The sequence below is a fragment of the Mobula birostris genome, chromosome 32, assembly GCF_030028105.1.
Source record: "Mobula birostris isolate sMobBir1 chromosome 32, sMobBir1.hap1, whole genome shotgun sequence".
NCBI lineage: Eukaryota > Metazoa > Chordata > Chondrichthyes > Myliobatiformes > Myliobatidae > Mobula > Mobula birostris.
This window is the reverse complement of record NC_092401.1, coordinates 14,039,544-14,056,774: the sequence shown is the minus strand read 5'-3', so window position 1 is coordinate 14,056,774 and position 17,231 is coordinate 14,039,544. Positions and strand designations below refer to the sequence as shown.

The window sequence follows — 17,231 nt, the reverse complement described above, 5'->3', positions numbered from 1 at the left end:
GAAGCTGCAGAGGATTGTCAATTAGTCAGCTCCATCTTGGGTACCAGCCTAAAGTACCCAGGGCAACTTCAAGGAACAGTGTCTCGGAAAGTCAGCATCCATTATTAAGGACCTCCAGCACACAGGGCATGCCCTTTTCTCACTGTTACCATCAGGTAGGAGATACAGAAGCCTGAAGGCACACACTCAGCCATTCAGGAACAGCTTCTTCCACTCTGCCATCTGATTCCTAAATGGATATTAAACCCTTGGACACTACCTCACTCTTTTAATATATAGTATTTCTGTTTTTGCACAATTTTTAATCTAATCAATACACATATACGGTTATTGATTTAGTTATTTATTTATTATTATTATTTTATTTTGTTTTTTTTTCTTCTATATTATGTAATGCATTGAACTACTGCTGCTAAGTTAACAAATTTCACGTCACATGCCGGTGATAATAAACCTGATTCTGATTCTGACAAACAACAACACACATCAAGGTTGCTGGTGAATGCAGCAGGCCAGGCAGCATCTCTAGGAAGAGGTACAGTCGACATTTCAGGCCGAGACCCTTCGTCAGGAATAACTGAAGGAAGAGTTAGTAAGAGATTAGTAAGAGATTTCTGATTCTGACAGAAGGGTTGGAATGGCTCTTGGTAAAAAAAAATATGAAATCAAATTCTTAGAAAGGGGTGACATAAGATTAGAAGGTGTAGAATCCTTGTGGGTAGAGCTCAGAAACTGCAAAGGTAAAAAGACATTGATGGGAGTTTTTTTTACAGACCCCCCAAACAGCAGCAAAGATGTGGTCTACAAATTACGACAGGAGATACAAGAGGCATGTGATGATGGTGATGGGGGATTTCAATATGCAGGTAGATAGGGAAAATCAGGTTGGTGCTGGATCCCAAAATACCTATGAGATGGCTTTTTAAGAGCGACTTGTGGTTAAGCCCATGGGGATCAGTTATTCTGGATTGGATTTTGTGCACTTCCGGCCAAGATGGCACCTGTGTACAACCCTCCTTCAGTCGACATCTTCTGGATAGATCAGACAACTATATATTTCACTTCTTTTACGTCTTTCGCATTTGTTTTTTATCTTGAATGTGATTCTGGAACTGTTGAAGCTTGTGGAATGGAGAGCGTTTGGGTGCTTTAGCACTCTGAAGCTTTTGAGAGGATTCCGGGAGGGAGAGGCAGCCTGCGCGAACCTCGTGGCGAGGATGCTATGGGGGTTGTGAGTCCATATTCGACTCTATTTCACTGATTAAAGCGACGAGGGAGATTGAAACATGGAGGCAAATGCAGAAGGTGAGCGCTGGCTGCCTGCTTTTTGATCACTGGTAAGATCCCTCTGCTGCCAGAGAGGGGAGAGTGCCTTTTGATTGCTGGTGAGATCGCTCTGCTATGGAGAGGGGAGATTGACTTTAAATCACTGGTGGGATTGCTTGCTCCTGGAGAGGGAAAGGCCTTCCACGGTGCCCAGAGAATGTTACCTAGGTTTTCTACGTTTTGGATATGGACTTGGACTATAGACTTTTTTTTTCAGTCTTATAGTTTTTTATAATCTGTGTTTTTCACCCGATCTTTCTCATTTGTTTTTGTATCCAGGTTTGGGAGATCTGGGGGTCAATGTGCCTGTTCCATTTTTGTTTGTTGTTTTGTGCAGGGAGGAGAGATTTGGGGGTCGATGCTGTTCTTTTCTTTCTTGGTTTTGTGGCAATCTGGAGAAGAAGAATTTCAGAGTTATATACTTTGATAATAAATGAACCTTTGAACCAGAATTGATTAGAGAGCTGAAGGTAAAGGAACCCTTAGGAGACAGTGATCATAATATGATAGAATTCACCCTGCAATTTGAGCAGGAGAAGCTAAAGTCAGGCGTATCAGTATTACTGTGGAGTAAAGGGAAATACAAAGACAGAGAGGAGCTAGCCAAAGTTGATTGGAAGGGAACACTAGCAGGGATGATGGCAGAGCAGCAATGGCTGGAGTTCCTGGGAGCAATTTGGAAGGCACATGATAGATACATACCCAAAAAAGAAGTATTCTAAAGGTGGAATGGCGAAACCGTGGCTGATAAGAGAAGTCAAGCCAACAAAAAACAAAAGGGAGAGCATATAACAGAGCAAAAATTAGCAGGAGGTTAGAGGATTGGGAAGCTTTCAAAAACCAACAGAAGGCAACTAAAAAAGTCATAAAGAAGGAAAAGCTGTAATACAAAGGTAAGCTAACCAACAATATTAAAGAGGATACTGTACCAAAAGTTTCTTCAGATATATAAAGTGCAAAAGGGAGGCAAGAGTAGATATCAGACCACTGGAAAAGGATACTGATGAGTATCCTTAATGGGGTCAAGGAAATGGCAGATGAATTGCATAAATATTTTACATTCAGTTTTCACTGTGGAAGACACTAGCAGTATACTGGATGTTCAAGAGTGGCAGGGAACAGAAGTGAGTGAAATTGCCATTACTAGGAAGAAGGTGCTTGTGAAACTGAAAGATCTGAAGGTAGATAAGTCACCTGGACCAGATGGTCTATGCCCCAGGGTTCTGAAAGAGGTGGCTGAAGAGATTGTGGAGGCATTTGTAATAATGGTTGAAGAATCAATTGATCCTGGCATGGTTCCAGAGGACTGGGAAATTGCAAATGCCACTCCACTCTTGAAGAAGGGAGAGAGGCAGAAGAAAATTTCTAACTGGAGAGAAAATTCAATATTCTGAGGTGTAAGGGGACTTGGGAGTCCTCATGCAGGATTCAAAGGTTAATTTGTAGCTTGAGTCAGTGGTGAGGAAGGCAAATGCAATGTTAACATTAATTTTGAGACAACTAGAATATAAAAGCAATGTAATGTTGATGTTCTACAAGACACTGGTGAGGCCTCACTTGGAGTATTGTGAGCAGTTTTGGACCCCTTATCTATGAAAGGATGTGCTGACATTGGAGAGGATTCAAGGGGGGTTCATGAAAATTGATTCTGGAATTGAAAGGCTTATCATATGAGGAGCGTTTGATATCTCTGGGGATGTACTCACTGGAATTCAGAAGAATGAGGGGTGATCTCATTAAAACCTATCGAATGTTGGAAGGCCTCGGTAGAGTAAATGTGGTGAGGATGTTTCCTATGGTGGGGGGAGCCTAAAACTAGAGGACACAACCTCAGAATAGAGGAACGTCCATTTAGAGCAGAGATGAGCAGGAATTCCTTTAGCCAGAGAGTGGTGAATCTATGGAATCTGTTGCCACAGGAAGCTGTGGAGGCCAAGTCATTGAGTATATTTAAGGCAGAGGTTGATAGATTCTTGACTAGTCGGGGCATGAAGGGATATGGGGAGAAGGCAGGAGAGGGAGAGCGATCAGCCATGATAAAATGGCAGAGCAGACGATGAGCCAAATGACCTAATTCTGCTTGTACATCTTATGGTCTTATAAATAATTGAAGATCTCCCGTAGCTTTGCTTATGAAAATTTAAGACGACATAATGTGTAGCATACTGTGTAACAGCGGCGTGGAGAAAGATAAATAAATTGAATTAAATAGACAAGAAGGAGTACTGACTTGGTGCTTGTTTATAACTGCAGAAACACTAGACTAGTTAATGTACAATATATTACTCTGCTGCTAAAATAAATCCATATATAGCTCAGCATGGCCCTCTAATGTCAAGTGGTCTTTGTTAAAGTGAGAGCTACTGAGTAGTTTGGTTTAGCAGACAGTTTTAAGTCTCTAGCTGTTCTGGGAGATTGGAAAAGCTTTAAAGAGTTACTGCATTTCCTGCAATTTTTACACACTTTTTCACATTTTGAAACATGATAATAGTGCAGAAGCAGACTGCATACAATGCTACAGATGGGATTCCACCATCTGCTGCTGTCCTGTACGTATGTGCAAGAAAGTTTGTGTGTGTACAGTATAAGATAAGCTGTGGCTGCCACTTTAAACAGGACACAAAAGTGACTTATTTGATGTCAGAACATTGGGTTGTTCAGGGGCCTTCCTTTCCCCTCGGTACCTAGGGTAGCAGGCAGCACTGGGGTGCCACATGAGTGACCATCACCAGAGATGTGAAACCGTTACTCACCGGTTTGCAAACAGGTTCCAGCGTCTTGAGGACAAACGGGAGGAAAAGTTCCAGGAGGGCGTCCCGAACAAACTGGCGCCCGGCCGCGTTGCTGTCCGAGTCAAACTTCTGCAGTGGAAAGACACAATCTCAGTGAGGCTGGGTCCTCAGGAACAGGGGTTACCACCCTCTCAAGTTATACCATCTCCAGCAGTGAAGTGCCATAGTTGCATGAGACTGGACGACCTGCATGTCACCCTTAAACTGGTTCTCACACTCACCTTAAAGTCACATGTCCCTCACACCAACACTGTGCCGCACATGCTCAGTCTGCTGTTTGTCCTTCCCTCTCAGACCGGTACAAGTCACTTACTCACATTGTGCATCACATACCCTTCCTTCTCACCACGCCTCTTTTTGCTCACTGTTGTGACACAACACTCACTCACACACCCTTCACTTTCAGATATCTCACACACAGTTACGTTTATTTACCCATACAATGCGCAGTAGGCCCTTCAGGTACTTTGAGCCACGTTGCCCCAGTCCCGATTAACCCTAACCTAATCACGGGACACATAGCACACAGAGCCACCAGCATGAGGACACGTCCTTGTGCTTGTGAACCGGATCCCCAGCTATGAGTAAGTAGCCCCACTGCCTTGTGGGCAGCCTTGGGAGAAACAAAAGCTACAGGAATAAAGCCAGAGAGAAAATCCAATGGAGCTGGACATCACTGAACATCCTTCCAAACATGAACATCTCTCTCCCTTACTCTCTCACCCTCACCCACTCTCACCCTCATCCACTCTCACCCTCTCTCCCCCACTCGCTCCCTCACCCTCTCTCACCCACTCTCTCCCTCAGTCTCTCCCGCACTCTCTCACTCTCTCCCCCCATTCTCTCCCTCACCTTCTCTCACCCTCATCCTCACCCTCTCTCACCCTCACCCACTCTCATCCTCACCCTCTCTCAACCTCACTCTCTCTCACCCTCAACCACTCTCACCCTCTCTCACCCTCACCCACTCTCATCCTCACCCACTCTCACCCTCACCCTCTCCCTCACACACTCTCACCCACACCCTCTCCCTCACCTTCACCCTCTCCATCACCCTCACCCTCTCCATCACTCTCACCCTCAACCACTCTCTCACCCTCACCCTCTCCCTCACACACTCTCTCTCCCTCACCCTCTCTCACCCTCACCCACTCTCATCCTCACCCACTCTCACCCTCACCCTCTCCCTCACTCTCTCCCTCACACACTCTCACCCACACCCTCTCCCTCACCTTCACCCTCTCCATCACCCTTCACCCTCTCCATCACTCTCACTCTCAACCACTCTCTCACCCTCACCCTCTCCCTCACACACTCTCTCTCCCTCACTCTCTCTCTCTCACCCTTTCTCACCATCTGATTTGCTCTCTCTCTCTCTCTCTCTCACACACACACACACACACACACACACACACACAGTCTCTCTTTCAGTCTCCCCCTCTCTCATGTACCTTCAGTACGAGGGTCCTGGTATTATCAAGGAGCAGGCTGGTTTCTCCGGGGTGACCAGTGGGCGGCTGCATTGGGGTGAGCATGTGTTGAAAGGTGTAAACGGCGTCTTCCATCAACTGTGAGCGGAGAAGGGGAGGAGGCAACGTTGAACACTCGGTGAATGATCAGTGTTCACATCAGAATCACAACACAACCAGCAATACAAGCATCGCGGTAGCAAAATGGAGCCACAAGAGACTGAAGTCGTTGGAATCTGGAGTGAAAATAAAGATGCTGGAAAAACACAGCGAGTGAGGCAGCATCTATGCAGGGAAATGGACAGTAGATATTTCGGGTTGAGACCCTTCAGATTCCATCAGCTGCAGCCCTTTGTCACTCCCCAGCTGTCTATCACCCCTCCCTCATCTGGATTCACCCATCACCTGCCAGCTTCTGTTCCACCACCCCCGCTATACTGGCTATCTCCCCACTATCTTTCAGTCCGATTCAAGTGTGTGCATGCATGTCTGTACACATCTGAGAGACTGCATTGGTGTCTTTGTGCATATATGTTGGAGCCTTCCTGCCACAGTGTGTTTGTGGATGTGTGCGTGAGTATGTTTGTGTATGTGTACATGTGTGTGTCTGTGTGTACACATGCTGAGTGTGTGGACAACTTGTGTGTGTTTTCCCAGCCTGGGGACAGTTCTGCACCTGTTGGACAATGTTTTGAGCTCGATGCATCAGGAAACGGACGCCACAGAAAGTGAACCGAGGCCCCACTTTGCTCAAGTATTGTTCCAGCTCTTCAGTCTTCTTGTAGCAGTGACGCATCTGGACTGAGTGATATGGTAAAACCAGGAGCTGGCTGCAAACCTGCAAGAGTGAAAAGCTTCAATGGACTGAACGTGATGGAACAGACTTTCAGTATAGAGAGATTCACAATAGATAGGGTGGTAAAAATGGCATACGGCATGCTGGCTTGCCTTAATCAATCAGGGACTGAGTATCAAGTCGGCAAATCGTATTATAGCTGCATAGACCTTTGGCTCTGCCACATTGTATACACTTTAGGAAGGATGTGAAGGGTTTGGAAAGAGTGTAGAAGAGGCATTACCTGAATAGAAGTGTGTAGCAACAGGAAGAGATTGGATCGTCTTCTCTGAAGTGTCAGAGACTGAGAGGAGACCTGACAAAATTATATAAAGTTATGAGAGGTATAGATAGGATAGATGGAGAATTTGTCCTGAATACTGAAAGGCATAGGTTAAGGTGAGTGAGGGGAAGCTTAGCAGTGATTTTCCAGGCATGTTTTTTTTTCACACACAGGGAGTGTTAGGTGCCTGGAATGGTGGTACAAGCATTGTTTAAGAGGCATTCAAACAAACTCAGGAATGGGCCAGGAATGGAGAGATTGGGACGGTGTGCGGGCAGGTGTGATTAGTATAGATTGATGTCATGGCAGTCTGCTACGTCAAATTGGGGTTATGTCTGGTGGTAGATCCTGTGCTGCTTATATTATTTATGCTTTATAAATTTTAAAGTGCCCTGGTTCTCGGTGTGGGTGTATCTCCATATCTCCATCCTAATCTGCATTTCAGTATTATACAGCAAGACCGACCAGTCCAATCCTTCAGAAAGAGCTAAAAGCACGGTTTGGAACTTGGAGCATATCTTCTAAACAAAGCTTTACGCCAAAGTGTGGGAAAAAGTCTCCTCAGTATAGGAGGGTGTTCATTTTCATGAAGTAGCCACATGGGGTTTTAACAGGCCACACACACACACACACACACACACACACACGTGTGACCAGGAACTAGAAGCAGATTGATGATGAACCCACTGTGAGCAAACTCAGCAATGTTGGTTGGTAGGTTGGTCACCCTGAGTTTCTCCCAGTTTGTAGGAGAGTGGAAGCTGATGGGAATGTGGGAATAGACTATAGGGAAGATCAGTGGGATTACTCCATCAAGCGGGAATAGAATCAAATGACCCCCTTCGGTTTTAAGGAAATACGGAAAAAAACGTTCCTTTGAACTGAGTATCCAGGACATGTATGTCTCTGACATCACAAACAGTGAAATTACCATGTCCTGTAACCTGACCCAGTGGGCAATGCCCCAGTCATCAGCAGGTACCCTAGACCTGTATCCCAGTAAGCCAGTAAAACGCAGCTCAGAAACACTCCCAGATCCATAGGAACATCTCAACTCCTCTGCTGACTAAAGACTACACAAAAGGGATCTGTACCTGGGCCAGTGTCGAGCTGTTTTCTCCACTCTTCACCTTATTGATCACCTCACTAACTTCCTCCGAGAAGAGCCTTCGAGCCTCCCCAAGGGCAGCGGCCATGGAACCCGCCACCTGCTCCTGCACCGGTCTGAGCTGGGGCCGAACCTCATCTTGGCAAAAGCAGCGCACCCGCTCCCCCAGCGAAGCTGTGAAGAAAACACTTGTCACCACTGCTCAGGCCCAAACCCCTCCCTTCCCCCATTCCAGCACCGCACGAACGATTCCAGCCACTACCCTGTTCTGAGCTCTGCCCTTCTCTCAGCAACACCAGAATCTGATACCCACCCCATTCCCAGTTCTATCCCAGCCACAACCCCTCCTTTTTCTACACCAGATCAGCTATGACCTCACTGAATGGTGGAGCAGGTTTGATGAGCTGGGTGACCTACTCCTGCCATGCCTTACAGTATGTCTCATTCCCACAGAAACCCTGGACACAGAGATACAACATACATGGGTTCTTCTTCCCCAGGGACACACTTCCAGAGGGATGCACTGGGGTTCCTCCCCAGGGATATTTTTTATGTATATGACTCACTTCCAAGGTACACCCCCGTTCCTCCGAGATGTTCCCGGTACACATGGGCTAGTCTTTGAATGCTCTCCTCCTTTCCCAAAGAGACACTGTTCTCAGATACCATCTCTCCCCCAGTCCCAGGACACAGATAGACTCACCGTACAAATGGCCCTCCCTCTCAGACCACCTCTGGAACACACTGCATCCCACCACGGTCACGCACTCTGCGGCACAGTCCAACCATGGGCAAGATCTGATGAGCTTCCCACTGCCAACAACTCTTCCAAGTTTAATTCCTGTATTATCCTGGGGCTTCCTACATTAACTGGGATTAGTGTGTTTTCCATACCTGGCTGGGGTAGTCTGGATGAGACATTAACTTTCTCCTCACTTCTCCGCTGAATCAAATATCACACAAGCCCTTGGATCAGGTGGGGCTCCCAAAGCCAAGACTGCTGGAAATTCTTGGGTAAGTTGTTCAAGGACATGGAGCAATATTGAGTAAGTGTACAGTTCAGCCAAATTCTTAATGAAGGACATTTTCACTTAGTCCTGAGGTCAGTGACTTGGTGGGGTCAGTGACCACGTTAGGGTCAGACTGAGGTCAGTGACCTTGGTGGGGTCAGGTGACAGTGACCTTGGTGGGGCCAGATGTCAGTGACCAGTTTCAGTCTCCACCCTGCATCCGCTCTCACACAGTGATCCCACGTGGCGCTTACCTTGGATCTTCTCCATGAGCTGCTTCTTGGCAGTGAGGATTTGGTTGAAGTCGGGGCGGACCGTCCTCCCCAGCTGCTGCCTCTGCTCTTCGTTCTCTCTGAGTAGAGCCGGAAACTCCGTGGAGACCTGGGCCTCCACCACTGCATACATCTCCCCTAGCATCTGTAGAACACAGGTGTCAGATCCCTCCAGGATGCCCTTAACGTCGTGAGACGTTTCCAGCACAGGCCGACCATTTGGCCCAACTGCTTTGTACTTGTGCCTGTATTTCACGAGTCCCTCCCTTCCCTCGTTACCTAAATCATTCAGTGTATCATTCCTCTGTTATCCAGCTTCCCCCTAAATGGGAATACTCATTGTAACCACTTCCTTAGTAAACTTTTTCCTATTTGGAGAACCAATCAACTTGGTAGATGTACTGAAACATTCAGAGAAATGCGTCATTTGTGCCACAGTCTAGTGCTTAGCACAACGCTATTACAGCTCGGGGCATCAGAGTTCAGAGTTCAGTTCTGATGCCCTTTGTAAGAAGTCTCTGTCCATCCTCCCGGTGGAATGCATGGGTTTTCCCGGTTTCCTCCCATGTTCCAGGGACGTACCAGGTCAGGTTATTATAACCTGTCCTGCTGCGATTAGGTTAGGGTTAATTGGATTTGCCGGGGGCTGCATGGCATGGCTTGAAGGGCTGCGTGCTGCCTCGCCAAATATAATAAAATAAATCAAATCAGCGAAGATGGTGCTGGGCAGCCCACAAGTGTCGGAGGAAACCAGAGCACTTGGAGGAAATCTACACCATCACAGGGAGAAAGTGCAAACTCCTTACAGAAAGTTGGCAGGAATCAAACCCCAATCTTACAGATGGTGTGGTTTAGCACTGCACTACCATGTTGCCCCCAAGCTCTTGTGTCAAAGAAATTAGATCTTTGACTTAAAACATTATCTCTGTTTCTCTCCCTGCAGCTGCTGCCTGGCTTGCTGAGTGTATCCAGCACCTCCTGTTTATATTTCAGATTTCTAGCATCTGCAGTTTTTTTTCTGATTTTCAATAATACATTCTAATTAGAGTCATTTATCTTGGTTATGGTTCTCCCCACAAGCGGAAGCTTGTCTGCATTGATCAGTTTAAAACCCCTGTAGTTTAAAAAGAGCTCAAATAGGTTACCCTACAGTCTAAAGTGAGTGTATGATCTTCACCAATAGGTAGCACTGCCCACTCTTGTACCATCCTTCTCTACCAGGCCTTCTCTCGATTTATTGGTGGAGGTGAGATCAGGAATGATGTTTGTGGTACTGTATATCAATACTTCAGCCGAGCTTTAGTTAATAATTTATTGAGACAGTGTGGAACAGGCTTTTCCAACCTTTTGGGACGCCGCCCAGTGACCCCCGATTTAATCCTAGCCTAATCACAGGACCAATTAACCCACTAATTAGTACATCTTTGGAACTGGAGCACCCGAACATACAAACTGCTTACAGTGCCGGGAATTGAACCTGGGTTGCTGGTACTGTAAAGCATTGTGCTAACCACTACCCTACCGTGCAAACCAGGTTTGAGCTCAAGAGTAAGCAAGCAAGAGGTTGACCATTGGGTAAGTTTCCTGCATTCGGTGAGCACTCGCATGGCTCCTTCCCTTGGCATCTTCTGATGGGGTTATGTGTTAGTCACTTAGTATTTTGTGGAATGTACTGTCGGTCTCTTCTCCTGGTCTGGTCATGAGAGATCGAGCTGTGCTACCTCCTCCTTGATAAGCAGTTGAACCACACTTTAGCAAAGGATGACGTGACAGTATTAGACCATAAGATATAGGAGCAGAATTAGGCCATTTGGCCCATCGAGTCTGCTCTGCCATTTCATCACGGCTGATCCAATTTTCCTCTCAACCCCCATCTCCTGCCTTCTCCCCATATCCCTTTATGCCCTGACCAATCAAGAATCTATCAACCTCTGCCTTAAGAATGCATAAATACTTAGCCTCCACAGCTGCCTGTGCCAAAGAATTCCACAGATTCACCACTCTCTGGCTAAAGAAAACTCTCTTCCTTTCCATTATAAAAGGACGTCCCTTTATTCTGAGGCTGCGTCTTCTGGTCTTAAATTCTCCCACCATAGGAAACATCCCCTCCACATCCAGTCTGTCAAGGTCTTTCACCATTCGATAGGTTTCAATGAGGTCACCCTCCTTTCTTCTGAATTCCAGTGAGTACAGGCCCAGGGCTATCAAACGCTCTTCATATGGCAAGTCATTCAATACCGGAATCATTTTCGTGAACCCTCTCCAGTTTCAGCACATCCTTCCTAAGGTAAGGGGCCCCAAAACTGCTCCCAATACTCCAAGTGAGGCCTCACTGTTGCTTTGTAAAGTCTCAACGTTATTCTAAAAAGAGCGAGGGTGACTGTAGATGAATCTGGAGTAGAAATTAAACATTTGGAGGAATTCAGAGGGTCAAGCAGCATGTGTGGGGGTAAAGGAACTGTCAACATTTTGATCCAAAGCATCGACAACCTTTCCCCTCCCCAGACACACACATGCACGCACAGACGTGATGCAAGGGGGGTCCATGTTAGCATAGCAATTAGTGTGATGTTATTACAGTGCGTAATGTCAGAGTTCGGATTTCAGTTCTGTGTGTCCTCCCTGTGGAATGCATAGGTTTCTTCCGGATGCTCCAGTTTCCTCACACAGTCCAAAGATGTACTGGTTTAGTGAGTTAATTGTTCATTTTGAATTCTCCTGTCATTAGATTAGGGTTAATCAGGGCTTGCTGCTGGGCAGCGCAGGTGGAAGGGCTGGAAGGGCCTATTCTATATCTCTAAATTTAAAAAAAAATTAAAACTCCACAGAGATCCTCCAACAGGTTGCTTGTTGTTCCAGAATCCAGTCGTTTGCGTCCCTGGCAATAACTGTGTCAGAAGAATTATATTTTCATTCACTTTAACCGAAGTGTTTGAGCAATGGAAATGATAAATATTTCCATTGGTATAATTCCTATTTGAAAATAGATCCGTGAATGCAGTTTTGTTTGATCTGACAAACTCACGTCCAAACACCAACCAATGACCTCCATACCCAAGAGGATGAAGGAAAGAACGGTATGATAAATGGAACTGCTGCCTAAGGCACAAATAAAGCAGAAATCGGAATGCAGATCCCCCAAATCCAGAGGAGAGAGGCACAGGAGGAAATTGCACATACTTTGTGGAATGCAGGAGATCCGGGCCTTTGTGAAAATACAAATACCATGTGGCAAAAAATTAATAACTACACAAGATGTTGCAAGTCACGTGATGGGAAATATCAAGGAATGGAGTGGAAGAGAAGCTGAGATTTAATGCTGACAGATTAACATCAAGTCCGGCAGATTTCACAACGAATCTTTCTACAAGGGCGGAAAGATGTGGAGTGTAACCATAACTGAGAAAGGGGAGGTAAGGAATGAAACAAGGCTGCAGGGGAAGGGGGGAAGGTTGTAATGAATGCAAGGAAAGAGCTGAGGAAGAGGAAAAGAAAGCAAGAAGTACACGAACACATTCACAAACACATACAAAACATATACGCATATAAATATACAGACACATACACATTGCACAAATACATACACATACAGACAAATACAATGGTTTATGTACAAAGAAATAGGGGGCGGCAGGGAACTAAGAACTGAAACCTGCGAAGTCTTTTCCCTGAACCAGCTCCCCAGATGGCACTCACTTTCAGCCAGGCCTGCTTCCGTTTACTCTCTGCCCCTCTGATATGGGGGATGAGCTCAGACTCCAACACGGGGCACAGGTCTTCCATCACCAGGTTACTCAGGATCTGGGAAAAGATCAAGTATCAGTTTATTCCTAAGGGGACTGAGAACCAGTCCTGGTCAGGTCACTCCTTGCTTTTTGTGGCTGAAGTGCTGAATATAAAGTAGTGAGGTACTCCGGGATGAGTTTGTCCATTGTTTCTTGCCCTTTGTGTCTCACTGAGGGGGGTGGGGGGGGGTGCTGTTGATGTGTCTCACATTGCCTTCCCATGGTTTGTATTGCTAAAGGAGCTTCCCTTTAGTGTTTGACCATGGGTAAGCAGGCAGATCCATCCTATATCAAGGGTCTTCATGGCAAAACCCCTGTGGGCATTGCCCTTCCAAATAATCTCTTACTGGAGCTGTCTGCAAGAGTGCAGAGTTTGACCCTTTGAATGTATTACTGAGTCATTTAGAGCTTTGGGTTACATTACTAAGGGTTATGGAACCAAACTGGGTTGATAGTGATCAGATACGCAACTCCAAGATCAAATTGAAGGGTTGAACAAGTTTGAGGGGCTGAGTGGCTTCTTTTTGTTTCCATTCTCTCAACAGTCCTTTCACTAAGACATCTGGGAATAATGCAGTCCAGAACCACAATCATGTCTAAAGCATCTCAAAGCCAGAAAGTTTTTCAAATGTGTGTTAAATAGGTCTGCATTTCCATACCTAGGATGGATGGATTGTCTGACAAAGAAAGGCTAGGTTAGCTGAGTTAATACACCAGGGTGGCACCCGTCGCGGTAGCATGGTGGTTAGATCAACACCTTAAAATGCAGGTGATCCGGGTTCAATTCCTGCCACTGTCTGTAAGGAGTTTGTACATTCTCCACGTGACCGCGTGGGTTTCCTCCCACAGTCCAAAGATGTACCAGTTGATAGGTTAATTGGTCATTGGAAATTGTCAGATTAAATTGGGGGATTGCTGGATACAGGGCCACACTGTATCTAAATAAATAAACATCACTGAAGTTTCAAAGGATGAGGGATGACTCAGTTAAAACACATTCGGTGGTGAGGAGACTTGACAGAGTGGATGTGGGGAGCCCAGAACAAGCGGTCACTGTTTAACCATCAGAGGTCACTGTTTAAGATGCAAAGCGATATCTTTCGATATCAAATGATACAAAGTGAAACCTTTTCTCTCAAGCTTGGACTCTTTGGAACTTTTCTCATCAAAGGACAGTAGAAGAAGAGTCCATGAATATTTTTAAAGGCAGAGATAAATGGGAGGGACAAAGGTTACTGTGTGCAGTTGGGAATGGAGAATTCATGCTACAACCATATCAGCCGTGAGCTTATTAAATGGTTTCAGAAGCCTGGCAATCTACTCCAGGTCCTAATTCAAATGTTTGTTTGTGTATTGCCAATTTCTCTTTGCAGATTAACATACTCTGATTTATTTTATTTAGACATACAGCGTGGGACAGGCACTTCCTCCCCAGCATCCCACTGATTTAACCCCAGCCTAATCACAGGACAATTTACAGGGACCAATTAACCTACTAACCAGTACGTCTTTGGACTGTGGGAGGAAACAGGAGCACCCGGGGGAAACCCACGCGCACACGGGAATGACATACGAACTTCTTACAGGGCACGTCAGAATTGAACTCCGAGCTCCAATGCCCTGAGCTGTAAAGGCGTCACGCTAAGCACAGCGTTACCCTGGTGCAGCAAGTCTAGGTACACAATGCTGTACTCCAGGAACAATGCACAAGGTACTAGGGGACCTCCGCAGGACAGGCAGCATCTATGGAGGGAAATGGTTGATGCCCCTCATCTGCACATCTTGACCTGAAACATTGACTGTAAGTTTCCCTCCACAGATGCTGCCCCCTTCTGAGATCCTCCAGCATCTGCAGTCCCCTTGTGCCTCCACATTCTCCGAGATGCTTGCAGTTGAGATACATGGTACCCATCTCTGCACACTGCAGGACCTGTAGACACCCAAGTGACCAGGGTCCAGGTTCTATTCGAGTGAAGTTCAAGGACTGATGTTGTTCCACACACTTCTTCAGATAGAATGCCCACCATCTGAGTAGGCAGGCTGCCGCAGTTTAACAGCTTTAGCCCACTGAGATCTGCGAGAGATTGTCATGCATGCATTAGCTGCTGGGACCACATCTCCAACATTGCTCACAGTAAGATCAGGTGTTACGAATGGTGCTTTAGAAATGCAGAGTCACTCTTTTTAAAAAAAATGCCTGTCACAAGGAGCAAGTATGAGCAGTGTCAAACCATCAGTAAACGTTACCTCGACCTCTGAGCCCAAGTACAAGTCACAGGTTCCGTAATGTCCTTTCTGCTCTCGATACACACGCACAGCCTCCAGTAATGCGCGGACTTCAAAGGTATCTCGGCCGTACAGCACTGCAAAGGAAGATCTTGAATTACCACGACAGTTGACTTCTCCTTGTAGAACGGAGTTAAGCTCCCATCAATCATTTGCAGGACAGGGATAGCAGGGGTTTAGATACAGAGTAATGCTCCCGCGATACTGTCCCATCAAACTCTCCCAGGGCAGGTGAGACAGAGCTTGCTCCGTTCTAACCTGACAGAAAGGTGTCCTTCTCAGCGAAAGAGGATGGGGAAGGTGAATTGAGCGCTAATGACGTGTTTGTGTTGCTTGGATGGTTTTGACCTTGATGTTTCCGGAGCTCCATCCTTGCGGACAGCTGCAAGGCAGCACAGCTCCACACCAGCGAACTGGGTTCAACCCTCACCCGCAATGCTGTCTATGTGGAGTTTGCACACTCTCCCTGTGGCTGTATACGTTTTCCTGAACGTCCCAGTTTCCTCCCACATCTTAAATTTGTGTGGGTTCTTAGGAATACAGAACACCGTAAATTAGAGTCACGGAAAAGCACAGTGCAGAAACAGGCCCTTCAGTCCATCTAGTCCATGCTGAACCATTTAAACTGCCTAGTCCCATTGATCTGCACTTGGACCATACCCCTACCATGCACCTATCCAAACTTCTTGTAAACGTTGAAATCAAGCTCGCATTCCTCGTTCCACACTCTCACGATCATCTGAAGTACTTACTTTAGAAATTACCTAGGGTTACCCATAGCCCTCTATTTTTCTAAACTCCATGTACCTTTCCAGGAGTCTCTTAAAAGACCCTATCGTATCCGCCTCCACCACTGTCGCCAATTCTGTATAACTCTATCCAATCTCCCCTCAATCTTCTATGTTCCAAGCAATAAAGTCCTAACCTATGCAATCTTTCCTTATAACTCAGATCATCCCTGTAATCTTTTTCTGTACTCTTTTAATCTTACCTGCATATTTCCTGCAGGTAGGTGAGCAAAACTACACACAATCCTCTAATTGAAGCTGTACCGACAATTTCAAAGTAACACCCCAATTCCTGTACTCCATGGTGCCAAAAATTCTCTTTACAACCCTATCTACCTGTGACGCCACTTTTAAGGAATTATGGACCTGTATTCCCAGATCCCTCTGTTGTACTGCACTCCTCAGTGCTCATTATGTAAGACCTGCCAAAGTACAACACCTCACGCTCGTCTGCACTAAGTTCCACCTACCATTTTTCAGCCCATTTTTCTAGCTGGTCCAGATCCCACCTCAAGCTCTGAAAGTCTTCCTCACTTTCCACTACACCCCCAATCTTGTTGTCATCCACAAATTAGCTGCTCCAAAGAGTGCTGTAGGAGGTCAATCTTACCCTTGGCCATTAGGCTCAATAATAAGTCAACATACAGCTGGGGAAGTGATGACTCCCCCTCCTGTTAGACTGTGGCAACTTTTTTTCATTCTTCCTGCTTTTCTTTTAATATTTATATCTGTGCACTTGCTGTGCTACTGTGACACTGTAATTTCCTTTGGGATCAATAAAGCATTTATCTGTCTCTCCATTTAGTCACATTGTCATCCAGATCATTGGCATAGATGACAAACAACAATGGACTCAGCATTTCCTCTATTGCATGGATGAGTGGTGGAACCTGGGAGAAAATGATGAAAATGTGTGGAGAATATTTTAAAAATGGGATTAATACAGAATGTACCTCTTTTAATAGCTTTGTCTTTTAATTTTTTTTGAGATACAGCAAAGAATAGGTCCTTCCAGCCCTTCAAGCCATGCGACCAGCAACTCTGGTTTAACCCTAGCCTAATCATGGGACAATTTACAATGACCAATTAACCTACCAACCGGTAAGTCTTTGACTGTGGGAAGAAACCTACACATTCCATGGGGAGAACGTTCAAACTCCTCCAGATGATGCCGTGATTGAATTCAGAACTCTAATGCCCCAGGTTGTAATAGCGTCACACCAACCATTACAACCATAGTGCGGATTTCAGAATCACAAGTATTCAAAGCCTTTGGG

General features: G+C 45.9%; 1 protein-coding gene across 1 annotated transcript in view; it reads right to left on the bottom strand.

Moving 5' to 3' along the window:
- LOC140191064 (protein Niban 1-like) overlaps positions 1-17,231 on the bottom strand; it is a 70,514-nt gene that overhangs the window by 17,709 nt on the left and 35,574 nt on the right. Inside the window, exons 6-12 of the mRNA XM_072248139.1 lie at positions 15,128-15,243; positions 12,792-12,896; positions 9,078-9,240; positions 7,800-7,987; positions 6,264-6,425; positions 5,570-5,686; positions 4,080-4,187 (exon numbers count right to left, since the gene is read on the bottom strand). Of these exons, the coding sequence (XP_072104240.1) occupies positions 4,080-4,187; positions 5,570-5,686; positions 6,264-6,425; positions 7,800-7,987; positions 9,078-9,240; positions 12,792-12,896; positions 15,128-15,243 (959 nt within the window). The remainder of the gene's footprint in view (positions 1-4,079; positions 4,188-5,569; positions 5,687-6,263; positions 6,426-7,799; positions 7,988-9,077; positions 9,241-12,791; positions 12,897-15,127; positions 15,244-17,231) is intronic.